This window comes from Serinus canaria, chromosome 5 (genome assembly GCF_022539315.1).
Source record: "Serinus canaria isolate serCan28SL12 chromosome 5, serCan2020, whole genome shotgun sequence".
Taxonomy (NCBI): Eukaryota; Metazoa; Chordata; class Aves; order Passeriformes; family Fringillidae; genus Serinus; species Serinus canaria.
In genome coordinates this window covers 60950121-60963765 of record NC_066319.1, presented here as the reverse complement: position 1 = coordinate 60963765, position 13645 = coordinate 60950121, and the positions used below count along the sequence as shown (strand labels likewise).

Sequence of the window (13645 nt, the reverse complement as noted above, 5' to 3'; positions counted from 1 at the left end):
TTGTGATTCCACCCAGGATTTTGTTCCCACTTGGAAACACTGAGGTGGGAAAAGCCCTCCAAGACCAAGTCCAACCATTCCCAGCACTGCCAAAATCAAATCCACAGGGATCCTAAAAATCCCTCCTGGAATGAGGATTCCAACCCTCCCTGGGCAGTGCCAGGGCCTGAGCCCCCTTTCCATGGGGAAATTCCTGCTGTGCCCACCCTGAGGCCGTTCCCTCTGCTCCTGTCCCTGTTCCCTGGGAGCAGAGCCCAAATCCCTGCTGGATACAAACTTCCAGAGCCTGATCCCAAACGAACTCTATATAGAAACTTTTTGCCACCAGGATCTGAGAAATTCCAGGGATTGAATCCTTTGGGAATGTTGGAGGTGTTTTACAAAGCTTGGGAGCAACAACCAAACTTCCTGCAGGAAAAGCCACAACATCCCATTCCAGCCCCAGCACTCCCACTGTCCCAGGGTGTCCCAGTGTCCAGCCTGGCCTTGGGCACTGCCAGGGATCCAGGGGCAGCCACAGCTGCTCTGGCAATTCCAGCCCAGCCAGGAATTCCCAATCTCCCATCCATCCCTGCCCTCTGGCACTGGGAGCCATTCCCTGGCTCCTGTCCCTCCATCCCTTGTCCCCAGTCCCTCTCCACAGAATGATTCCCCTTCCCAGCTCCACAAATCTCCAATCCCAACTCCCCTTCCCATTCCAGCTGAAATAAATCCCAAAATCCTCTCAAACTTTCCCCCATTCTGCCAATCCAGAACACCACCTCACTCCCACTTTTCTCAAAGGATCCTGATAACATTTTCCATAATAATAAAAGAGATCAACACAAGGACCTGGAGCAGAGGAAATTCCCAACCACTCCCAATCCATCAGCTCAGCTCAGGGATCACCAAATCACCCTCAAGCCTCCCCGTGTGAGTCCAGCGAGGATTTCCCAGAAAAACATCCCAATTCCATTGGAATTCCTTTGGATCAGGACTTTGAGGACATCCCATGAGCCCAGAAAGGCTCATCCCATTCCAACCCAGGAACACCTCCCACTGTCCCAGCTCCAATCCCATCCAGCCTGGCCTTGGGCACTGCCAGGGATCCAATTCCTGGCAATTCCATCCCAGCTCCTCCCACCCTCCCAGCCAGGAATTCCTTCCCAATATCCCACCCAGGGAAAACATTCCCAGTGTCCTGGCACTCCAAGCCTTTTCCAGACCTGGATTCTCCCACACCCCTGATTTTTCCTGACCAAACCTCCAGCTGCAGAGTCTGGATAAGGAAAAGGTCATTGGCTATCCAGGCTTCACCAGTTTATCCCATCCTGTCCCAGTTTTCCCATCCATAAATCCCCAAACAGCTCAGGCAGAGCACATGGAACCTCCACTTCTCCCAAAAAATCAGCTGGAAAATCCCACCCAGCAGTGAAGAGTTCCACAGCTTTCCCAGCAAACACAGAAAAGGAAGGATCCCATTTATCCCTTAAAAAACCTCATTTAAGGCCTTCCTTCATTCCTGCAATTCTGGGATTGCCAGGAGCTGGATTTGATCCTGGTGGGTTCTTTGCACCTTGGGATATTCCATGAATGGATTGTGCCAGCAGAAAGTGGGATTGAAATGATGAATTAAGTTGGTTTTTTTTCCCAGATTTATGGGGTGGGATTGACCCTGGGTTGGTGTTGTATCATTCCTACAATTTCCCACAAACCCTAAAAAATATTCAGGAGCTGCCTTCCCTCAGCACATCCAGGAAAGGGCTCTTGGGGGAGCTGGGAAAACCCAGAGGAGAAATCCCACTGGATTTCCCCAGGTGGGAGTTTGGTTCCAGGGTATTGACACTGCACTTCCAAAAAAACCTGAATTTTAAGGGATTTTTTTTGGAGCACGGAGTAGCTGTGGGCAAAAACTGTTCTTTTTCTTGGGATTGGGATCCCAGCAGGAAAATTAATTCCGGGGGTTTTGGTGCCTGAGGTAAAGCTAAGCTTTGCTATGAGGCAAAAAGAGTTTAATTAAACTAACGAGATCCAATTAGTGCTCATGGAGCTTGGAGCAACCTGGGAGAGGGAGAAGCTTCCCTGGTTGTGGGAATGGGATGGGATTTAAGGTCCTTTCCAACCCAAAACATTCCAGGGGGGGATTTTTCCCCTCATATTTTATTCTTTCAAGGCTTTGCTGAGCACGGATTGCTGGGATCAGCTGGTGTGTGGAATTCTGCCCTTGGAAAAGAGCTGGCAGTGCCTGGATGTTCCCAGGAATTCATGGATGCCAACCCCACCCCATAAATCTGGAAAAAACTTCTTAATCCATCATCTCAGTCCCATTTTCTGCTGGCACAAACCATTCATGGAATATCCTGAGGTGCAAAGAACCCAGGAGATCAAATCTGACTCCTGGCAATCCCAAAAATCCCAGCTCCATCAGCACCCACAGCCAGCTGACATTAATTAATTAATGATCAATTTATTCATGTCCCAACACAACAAATTTATTTGTAACAGAGCCCAGCTGGGATCAGGATCCTCTGGTAGAAAATCCCACAGGGATCAAATCCAACCCCTGACTCTGCTCAGGAGAATCCCAAAAATCCCAGCTCCATCAGCACCCACAGCCAGGTGACAATAATTAACCAATAATCAATTAATTGGGGCCATCCTAAAACATGACAAATTTAGGTTTGTAACAGAGCCCAGCAGGGATCAGGGACCTCTGGTCAAAAATTCTCACAAGGATCAAATCCAACTCCTGGCCCTGCAGAGGAAAATCCCAACAAATCCCAGCTCCATGAGCCAGGTGACATTAATTAGCTGATAATCAATTAATTGGTGTTCCAAAACAACAAATTCAGGTTTGCTAGAGCCCAGCTGGGATCAGGAACAAATCCTACAAGGATCAAATCCAGCTCCTGGCCCTGCTCAGGAAAATCCCAAAAATCCCGGCTCCATCAGCACCCACAGCCAGGTGACATTAATTAGCTGATAATCAATTAATTAGTGTACCAGCACAACAAATTCAGGTTTTCTAGAGCCCAGCTGGGATCAGAACAGATCCCACAAGGATCAAATCCAACCCCTGGCCCTGCTCAGGAAAATCCCAGGAATTCCAGCTGCATCAGCACCCACAGCCATGTACAACTAATTAACCAATAATCAATTAATTGGTGTCCCATAACAAGGGCTGATAGAGCCCAGCTGGGATCAGGGACCTCTGGTCAAAACATCCCACAAGGATCAAATCCAGCCCCTGGCCCTGCTCAGGACAATCCCAACATTCCAGCTCCCTCAGCCAGGTGACATTAATTAGCTGATAATCAATTAATTGGTGTCAAAACACAGCAAATTTAATTTTAACAGAGCCCAGCTGAGATCAGGAACAAGGCCAAGGAGCAAACCCGGCCGTGCTGATCCCAAATAAATCATTCCCAAGAGCTCCAGCTCCGTTCCTGCCCGTGGCACACGCACAGCCGGGTTTAACAAACCGGGAATTCCTGGAAAAGCCGGGATTTGTCCTGTTGGATTGGGGAGCAGCTCCTCCCTCACCCACCCAAGGTGTGGCTCCATCCTTCCCTCTCCCCCACCCAACTTTTGTTCCAGCAAGAAAAGGGATGGATTCCAAAGGCTGACATATTCCAGGAATTCCTGATTTTGGGATAACTGGAAAACACCTCCGTGTTGGGACAGCCTTGAAACTTTTCAGCTTTGAAAGTTCTCTTCTGTTTTATAAAACAGAACTCGTGCAGGAAAATAAAAACACCAAATTCCCAAAGCAGAAGAACTCCCAGCACATTCCCATTTTTCCAGGTGATTTTTCTGGTCAGCTGGGATAACTCTTGGAAATCACAATTGATCCCAAACCCCACAGTTTTACCCATTAGGTTCAACCCCAGAAATCCCAAATCAGCCTCATCCCAGAGACCCCAAATTCCTTCAGACTGCTTTTTACTGCCTGGAATTCCCTCAATCCACGTGGGATAACCCAGAGCAGAGCCCCTCTCCAGCCCACAAAAGCTGCTCCAGGACCTTTTCCCCAAATAAAATCCCAAAAAATGGAGCACAACAAGGAAATCCCCTCCCTATCCCTCTTTTCATTTACTTGGAATTGAATTTCTTTTTCTAGGAAAAAAATCAGATTTTCCAAAGCTCTCTGACCACCTGGGATAACTCTTGGAAATCACAATTTACCCCAAACCCCACAGTTTTACCCATTAGGCTCAACATTAGAAATCCCAAATCAGCCTCATCCCAGAGACCCCAAATTCCTTCAAACTTCTTTTTTTCTCCCTGGAATTCCCTCAATCCACATGGGATAATCCAGAGGCAGCCCTGGGAGCCTGCTCCAGGACCTTCCCTCAAATCCCACAGAAAAACCTGGAGCACAACCAAGAAATTCCCTCCCAAATTTATTTGGAATTTCACATCCAGGAAAAGCCTGGATTTCCCATCCACCTTTCCCTCCCCTCTCAGGCAAATGAGGGATTTTAACAAAATAAAAACTTACACTGGGAGAAGCAGGAAAACAGGAGCAGCCAGCTCATTCCAAGGTGTTTTTTGGGAATTAAACCAAACTCCCAGGTTTAAATATTGGTCAGGATTAGCTCCAGGTGGGAGGAGTTTTAAAAAAAAATGGATTGGGAGCAGCTCTGGTTGGTTAAGGAGGGGCTCCAGCTGCACCAAACTGGGATCATTCCCATTTTTCTGCACCTCATCCTACAGCAGGGACAGCTCAGAAAAAAGGGAATCCCATGGAGCCTGAGGAGAGCAAATTCCAGCTCAAAAAACCTCTCCCAAGAAGTCCTGGGGCAGCATTCCCATGTGGATTTGAGCCTTGCAGTGAAACATTTCCCTCACCTCTGGATTGCTCCACCAAAGCAATGCTGAAAATCAGGAAAATGGGAAATATCCAGGGAGGAGAGTTTCCACTTCCAGGGAAAACAGCCTCCAATCCCAGGGTGATCCCAATTCCTGAACCTCCCCTAGGATATTCCCTGAATTCCTAACTCATATTCCAGAGGTGCAAACTCTCCCAGGATTCAGCTCAGGGGGAAGCTGGGAGCTGCTGCTGGAATATCTGGGATGGGATCCACGATGGAAGTGGGTGGGATACAGTGGGAATATGGGAAGGAACAACCCCCATCCCATCCCTTTCCCTCCTTGCTCCTGCTCCTCACTCCCATTTTCCCTTTCCCAGCACAAAAAGCCATGGATGGCACAGCTGGGATGCCCAAATCCCTTTTATTTTTTCTTTTTTTTAATCCTTGGGAAATCCAGGAATTTTTCAGGCATCCAGCTCCATCTCTATCAAGGCCTGTGATAAAGAGTTCAAATGATTTTCTTGGAAAAGGGGTGATATTTATGGGATAAAGGGATGGAAAGGCAGGAGAGGCTGGATAAAAAGCTGTTATAAACATTCCATGATTTGGGAATTTCATCAATTCCTCAGATTGGATCATCCTTCCCAAAAGGCTGGATTGGAACACAAACCATCCCAATTCCCAGCTCCCATCACTTCCCGTGGGCTCCCAGCTGAAAATCCTTGGGAAAATCCTTCACAAGGATCTCCCTGGTGCCAGAAATTCCAAGGAAAACCTCACACCCTCCCAAGGAGGAGGAGAGATCCCTGCAGGATCCCTCTGGAAGCACCTGATTACCCCAGGATCATCCAGAGCCTGCCCAGCCACCCCAATAAGTCCACCCTGCCCATCCCTGGGAATATTTTCCAAATATTCCTGGAATTCTGGGAGCCTCTGGAATGTGACATTCCCTATATTCAGAGCCCAGCACCCTCTGGGGCAAGAACCTTTCCCTGAGAGCCAACAAAAAATTCCTGTGAGGAATTTTCAAGTGGCCCTTCAATGTTCCATGGAAGGAGGAATCTCATGGACAGCCTGATCCCACAGCTTGGGAAAAATTCCTCATCCCAGAAGAGCCCAGAAATCCAAAATCTGGCTGGGAAGAGCCAAGTGAGCGCCCTCCATTCCCAGCTCTTTTGGGAGAGGAGATAATTTCTGGAAAAGCAGGAAATCATTCCTCTGGATCCAGACAGGGCTCAGAACTGGAAAGAGGGGCTGTAAAAAGATCCAGGAGCTGATGGGGTGGGATTTGTCAGGAATGGAGGGAAGGGTGATGGAGCAGCAGCATCCCAAATATCCAGCGTGTGAAGGACCCCAAAATCCCCTTTCTCCAAAAAAAAAAAAATTCATTTCCAGCTATAAAAAATATGGGAAATAAACAACTTTTGTCCCTGAGCCCATCCAGGTGAGGGAGAGTGGGATTATCCCATCCCAAAGGGATTTTCCCACAGGAAAAAAAAGGGATTTAATGCAGGAGACCCCATTCCCTACAGGAATACTCCTGGATATAATCCATATATGGACAATATAATCCTATATAATCCATATATGGACTGACAGGGATCAATCAGCCCATCACTGGGGGGAATCCCAAAAAATTTTGAGGAATGTGGAAGGCAGAACTGGATCCTTTCTATTTCATCCCAAATATCCAGCATGAAACTGGGCTCCCAAAATCCCTTTTCTTAAAAAAAAAAAAAAAAAATTCCTTCCCAGCTGTAAAGGATATGGGAAATAAACAACTTTTGTCCCTGAGCCCATCCAGGTGAGGGAGAGTGGGATTATCCCATCCCAAAGGGATTTTCCCACAGGAAAAAAAAGGGATTTAATGCAGGACACCCCATTCCCTACAGGAATACTCCTGGATATAATCCTATATAATAATCCAAATATGGACTGACAGGGATCAGTCAGAAATCCCAAATAATTTTGAGGAATGTGGAAGGCAGAACTGGACTTTATTCCTTTCTGTTTCATCCCAAATATCCAGCATGAGACCAGGCTCCCAAAATCCCCTTTCCCCAAAAAAACCAAAATCTTTCCCAAGTATAAAACCATGGGAAATGTCCATGGGCCCATCCAGGTTAGGGAGAGTGTTTCCCAAATCCCAAAGGGATTTTCCCACTGGAAGAAGGGGATTTAATGTGGGAGAACCCATTCCCTACAAGACCATTCCTGGATATAACCCATATAAAAATCCCATATAATCCATATGTGGACTGACAGGGATCAATCAGAAATCCCAAATAATTTTGAGGAATGTGGAAGGCAGGACTGAACTTTGATCATTTCCATTTCCTTCAGCTTCCTCCCACAGCTCAGATTTTACCTGGATGTTGCTCTTCTGAGCCCCAGGGATTTTAATTTTCAGGGGTTTAAGATTTTCCTCACCAGATTCCCTCCAAATTCCCCTCCCGTGGAATCAAAGGTGATGTTTTGACCCCGGAGCTCGTGGGAGGCAGAGCTGGGATGCAGCTCCCGGCATTCCAGGAGGATCCTTCGGCTCTCCACACATCCCAGGACCACCAAACCTCAGGGAAGTTTAGGCTCAGCTTAAATCCCACCGAGTTTAAATTAGATTGAAACCTCAACATTTGCACCCTGAACCCCAAATCACCTCCTGGGCCACAACCAACGCCTGAACCCACTGAGTTCCCTCTCCTGGAATTCTGGAATTCCCAAATCCTTACCCTGACCACAACCCCATCCATGGGAGCAGATCCCAATCCCTTGGCTACCCATGGATCCTTCTCCTCTTTGGGAACTGAAACTCATCCCAGAAATCCCCGTGAGGAGGAGGAGGAGGAAAAGGAAAAGGAGGAGAAGGAGAAGGAGAAGGAGAAGGAGAAGGAGAAGGAGAAGGAGAAGGAGAAGGAGAAGGAGGATCCTTGTCCAGGGCTCAGGGAAGAGTTAAAATTCCCAAGGATCCGCAGGGAGGAGCGCAGCTGCCCCTGCGGCAGCGCATAATCCCTGCCCTGTTCCCAGGGACGCTTCCCTGGCACAAAGTCGGGAATTGTGCAGGGTTAAAGCACCCCGGACAAGGCCGGCATTCACCCAGCGAGGCCGGCAGCGCCAGGGAAATATCCCCCCTGGAAGTAAAATCCATGGAAATATCCTCCAGCTGGGACCGCTGATCCAGAGGTTTCCCTCCCCTCCGATCCAGAGGTTTTTCCCTCCCCTCCGATCCGGAGGTTTTTCCCTCCCCTCCTATCCAGAGGTTTTTCCCTCCCCTCCGATCCAGAGTTTTCCCTCCCCTCCTATCCAGAGGTTTTTCCCTCCCCTCCGATCCGGAGGTTTTTCCCTGCCCGCCGATCCAGAGTTTTCCCAGCCAGGAGCCGGCACTTCTGATGAGTCAAGCCTCTCCCTCCCAGTGATTTTGTTTTCCCATCCCTCCCCTCATCCTTCCAATCCAATCGCTGGATCCATAAAATCTTGGGAAAGGCCAGGTCAGAGGCCACTCCCAGCTCCAAAGGCAGCGCTCCTTCATCCTCCAGGATCGGAGCTCCGGGGAATTATCCCAGCATCACAAAGAGCCGGCCACAGGGGTGGAAGATCTTTCCCAGATCATTCCCAGATCTTTCCCAGATTTTCCCCTGGTCTTTCCCAGATCATTCCGTGATCTTTCCCTGATCTTTCCCAGATTTCCCCCTGATCTTTCCCAGCTTTTTCCCTCATCTTTCCCAGATCTTTCCCTGATCTTTCCTGACGCCATCTGCCCCTGCTCCAACCTGGCTCCAGCAGCCCCCACTCCAGCTGGATCCCGGGAAAAAGGAGCAGCTCCCAGCTTTGGGATGCCCAATTCCAATTTTCTTTGGCAAACCTGCAGCTGCAATGAGGGCTGAGGCCCTTGGATGATGTTTGGTGCTTGGATCAACCGGGACAATTTCCCTGGAATTTAACACTTTAAATGCCTTCAATTCCAGGCAATTTGAACCTGCAATGGGAAAACTCCTGGAAGCCTCCTTGTTCCCAAGGCTGTGGATGCTTCTCCCAAAATTTTGCACGCCCAGATTTGGTGCAGAGGTTCAGGGAGGCTCTGATCTTCCTGAGAATGGTTAACACTCATTCCAGGAGTGGTTCCAGGAGGAATTCCGAGCTATCCTGAGGTTCTCCAGGTGGGATGCTGAGCCCTGTTCCCTGCAGGAGCTGGGTTAAAGCAGAGCAGGGGTGGCACAGAGGGGTCCCTGTCACCCTCACACCCTCCCTGTGTCACACCTGGTGTTCCCAGATAACATCCTGGGGGTCTGCCATGCTTGATTCCAGCTGAAATCATGGAAAAATTCCTAAAATCTGGGTGAGGACTGGACAAACCCCAGCCCAGTGAGCCAGGATATCAGAGGGGGCTGCACCCCCTGAGTGACCCCCATGGGATCAGCAGGATCCCACCCAGGCGATCTCACAGCTGGATCCCACCCAGGGAACCCCACAGCTGGATCCCACCCAGGGGACCCCACAGCTGCTCCCAGATTCCTGTCACCACTTGGAATCCACTTCCCTGGGGCAGGAAGTGTTGGCTTTGCCCCTGGAGCCAGCACTGCCAGGATTGTCACCCCAGCAGAGCCTCACTCCAGCCAGGTCCCCCCATCCCCAGAATTTTTCCAGCCCCCACCCCAGAGGTGCTGGAAGTGCTCAGGCTCCCCAGGCTCCTATCCAGGAATTCTCAGGGCTCTTCCTCACTCCACAGGGCACAAAAGGGGACCCCAAGTCCCTGGTGAGCCCCCCAGCCAAGGCAGCTCAGGAACAAACCCAAAAATCCCTTCTCCACTCCCCCAAAATTCCCATTTTTTTGCTGAGCAGCCTCTGAGCTGTTTAAAACTCTCCATGCCCACCTTGGCTCTTCACTGAGCCGTTTTTCCCTCTGGAAGTTGGGTGAAAGGAGAAGCAGCATGTCCTGAATCCCTACATTTTCTGCTTTATTAACAGTGCAAGTCATGCACCACTGAAAGGGGAGGAAACGTGCACAGATCTCGAGTTGTTCTCGATCTTTGGCCAGGAAATCAGGGAGAGCTGAGGAACTGCACGAATTCCCGAGGATTTCAGCAGCTCTGCTCTCCCCCATCCCCCGAGGATGCAGAACTTGGGCTGGGCCTGCCCTGCTCCCAGTTCTCCCAGTTCTCCCAGTTCCGTGCTGGTTTCCCTTTAGGATCCCAGTTTTCCATCCCGGCTGTAGCATTCCAGCAGAACAGAGGGAAGTTGCAGAGGTGCTGCCCAGCCAGCCGGCACGGCACGTTAACCTGGAGCTTAAAGGAACTCACAATCCACAACCTGAGGGTTTCATTTTGCATTTCAAGGCGGCGGAGCTGCTCCCTGGGTGGGCACGGGCGGTGCCGTGCCAGGCTCTGTGCCAGCACCTTCCCGCACCTCCGGAGCCACGGGAGCATCCAGGGCTGGAAACCAGCCTGGGAGAACCGTGCCAAGGACAGGTGGGATGAGCCAGGGAGGAGCTGGGAGCAGCAGCCCGAGCCTGAGGGATGGGTCTGAGCCACCTGCAGGGCTGGGAATATCAACAGGGAGCAGGGATGGATTCCAGACTGCTCCTTCCCCTCGCCACCTTCCTCCCGGAGAGGCTCTGGAGCTGTGCCCGCTCCCAGAGGAGCACAGAAACCAGGAACAAGTGTTAACATGGCAAGACACCTCCCCGGCAGCACCACGCTCGCAAGCAGAGCTGCCAGGCTCTGGAAATCTTTAAAAAAAAAAAAAAAAAAAAAAAAAGGCGAAAAAACTTGTTAAAATCCCACAAACCGAATTTCCCAAAGCAGCGAGATCCAAGCAGGTTCCCTCTCGCGGGCTGGGGCTCACTTTGGATAACCTGCAGGCTCCAGCCTTCCCATCCTCCTTTCCCAAAATGGCCCTGCTGCTGCACCGGGGGCTGCGGGCACACCCCGGGAGTGGGATTTATTTTTTGTCCACATTCTCGAGCCGACCTTCAGCAGTGGATGAAAGCACCCAAAATTCCCGGGGCACCGCTCTCGAACACAAAGCACGGCTGAGTTCCCAGCGCTCCCCCCGCTCTCAGCCTAAACCAGGAGGAGAAAGCAGCAGCACCAAAGTCTTACTCCAAACCCCAGAGCGCGGAGCTGAGTCCGCATCTCTTCGCTCCAGCCCCCACCTCGCTCTTCCTGAACAAGCCCTCTCCTATTCACGGCAGCGCTGCTCTTCCCGAGCATCCAACAATATGTGCCTGTGTGCCGGGGGAGGCAGGGAGCCGCTGCCGGTGCCAGCTCCGCACCAGCCGTGCCTCCTCCGCCAGCCCAGCCCCTCTGACATCCGCGGTCACGTCCAAATTTTGCAAAATTCAGGAGGAAAAAAAAAAAGGGGGGGAGTGAGTCTCTAAGTGAGGCTCCCTTGGCGGTGGGAAGCGAATGTGGAAGTGTGGGAGCGGACGGGCTCGGAGGAGGCAATGTCACACCAAGCATTTACTGGGAGATTCATGAATCTCCTTCCTCAGCCCCGGGTGCCGGAGCTGCCGGCGGCACCGCACCGCCGCCGAGCCCCGCCGCGCCGCTTACATAACCCCCCCCGCCCGGCCGGGCAGCACCGGGAGCGGGGAGCACCGGGAACGGGGCAGCACCGGGAATGGGGAACACCGGGGATGGGGCAGCACCGGGAATGGGGCAGCACCGGGAATGGAGAGCACCGGGAATGGAGAGCACCGGGAGCGGGCCAGCAACGGGAATGGGAGAGCACCGCGAGCGGGGGAGAACCGGGAATGGGGAGCATCGGGAGCGGGGGAGAACCGGTAATGAGGAGCACCGGGAGCGGGGGAGAACCGGGAATGGGGGAGCACCGGGAATGGGGGAGCACCGGGAATGGGGAGCACCGGGAGCGGGGCAGCACCGGGAATGGGGGAGCACAGGGGATGGGGGAGCACCGGGGATGGGGAGCACCGGGAGCGGGGCAGCACCGGGAGCGGGGCACTACGGGGACGGGGCATCATTGGAGCCGGGGCATCACCGGGAGCAGGGCATCACCGGGGACGGGGCACTGCCACAACCGGGGCATCACTGGGGCTGGGACATCACCGGAACGGCGGCATCGCTGGCACCGAAGCATTACCACGGCCCGGGCATCACCGGGACCGACCGCAGCGCGGCCAGGGCATCGACAGAACCGGAGCATCACCGGCACCGAGGCACCACCGCGGCCGAAGCAGGGCCGGCACCGGGGCACGGGGCAGCATGCCGGCCGCAGCTCCGGCGGAGCGCCCGGCTCTCCCCGCCGCTCGGCTCCGGGCAGCGCCGAACCGGGGCCATCTCGAGGGCGAGGGGGCGAGGGGGAAGCAACAAGAGCGCGGCCCCGGCGCGGAGGGGGAGCGGAGCGGGCGATGCCGCCGGTGATGTGCAAGTCACGGGCGGGGGACAGCGGGGCCGGGGCAGCGGAGCCGCCCGCCCGCGGGGTCCGCGCGCCCCCGGCGGAGCCCCGGGAAGTTTGCGGCGCCTTCGCCCCCGCCCCTGGCTCCGCGGCCGCGGGCGGCAGCGCCGCCGCTAACAAGTGCAGCGGCCGCGGGCGCTCCGCGGGCGCGGAGAAGCCCCGCGGAGGCGGCGCCCAGCAGTGGCCAGCCCGGCCCGGGACCGTCTGCGGCCTCCCCGCGCCCCCGAATCGCGCCGCCGCCCCCCGGCCCGGTTTTCGCCGCGAAATGTCAGCGTCTCATGGCAACGGCGCTGCCTCCGCTCTGCCTCCGCCGGCTCCCGCGGCGCGCAGCGGGGCCACGCCGCTCGCCCCCACCCCCCATCCCCCCCCCCCCCCCCGCCCTTCCGCCCCGGCGACAGTCGCGACAAGGTCACGCGGCGCCCCGGACTCACCGTACACCCCTTGGCCGGAGCTGCCCTCCAGCAGAACCGTCAGCAGCCCCAGCAGCCCGATCGCTACATCCATCTTCACGTGAGCATCCACATATCCAGCCCGGCGGGGCGGGGGGGGGCAGCGCAGCGCCCGCCGGAGCCCCGCGCTCCGCTGCGGCCGAGCCGCGCACGCCCGCGCAGGCAGGGCGGCGGGGGCAGGCGGCGGGCACCGCGCCGGTCCTCCTCCTCCTCCTCCTCCTCCTCCTTCCTCCTCCGCCTCCGCCTCCTCCTCCTCCCGCTGCGCAGCGGGCGGCGCGGGGCGAGCCCCTCTCAGAGCGAGCCCCCGGCAGCGGCAGCCCCCGCACCCCCTCCGGGCCGCGGCGCCCTCAGAGCTCCGGCCGCCGCCGCCGCCGCCTCCCGGGGCCGCCGAGCGCCGCGCGGGGCCGCCGCAGCCGCCTGCGCCCCGCGGCCATCAGAGGCCACCGCGGCGCCGCGGCCCCCGCATGGTGCGCGGGGCTCCCCGCGGAGGGAACGGAGCGGAGCGGAGCGGAGCGCGGGGGGCGGCGGGGGCGGCGCGGGCGGGGGCGGGCGCGGGGCCGCGGGGATGCTCCGGCTGCGGCGCTCCGGGAGCGGCCCCCTCCTCTCAGCGCAGCTGCGGGGCGGCGGCCGGGCCCATGGCGGGGGCGGCGCGGGGCTCCCGCGGCCGCGCTGCGTGCGGGTGCGCTGCCGTGCGAGCGCGGGGGAGCGGGCGCGAGTGGCGGCGGCGGGGCCGTCACGTTGTGCTATACGTGCGGGGCCGGCAGCCGCAGCCCGGCGACGTCAAAGCTGCGTGGCTGCTGCCGCTGCTGCTGCTGAGCGCCTTCCTCCGCCTCCTCCTCCTCCTCCTCCTCCGCCGCCGCCCCCCGTGGCCCCGCGGCTCCGCCGCCACCGCCGGGCGCGCATGGCCGCGGGCGCTGCCCAGGCGGGATGCGCGGTGTGACCGCGGCGCTCCGGGATGCGCGGAGCGCTGGGACCCGCATGGAGCCGGTGCGT

The 13645-nt window shown here is 55.4% G+C and overlaps 1 protein-coding gene across 1 annotated transcript in view; it reads right to left on the bottom strand.

The window, feature by feature from the left end:
- The window catches only part of MDGA2 (MAM domain containing glycosylphosphatidylinositol anchor 2), a 209427-nt gene extending 196646 nt beyond the window's left edge, over positions 1-12781 (bottom strand). Inside the window, exon 1 of the mRNA XM_050975522.1 lies at positions 12635-12781. Within this exon, the coding sequence (XP_050831479.1) occupies positions 12635-12707 (73 nt within the window). The 5' untranslated portion in view covers positions 12708-12781. The remainder of the gene's footprint in view (positions 1-12634) is intronic.
- Positions 12782-13645: the final 864 nt, after the last annotated feature.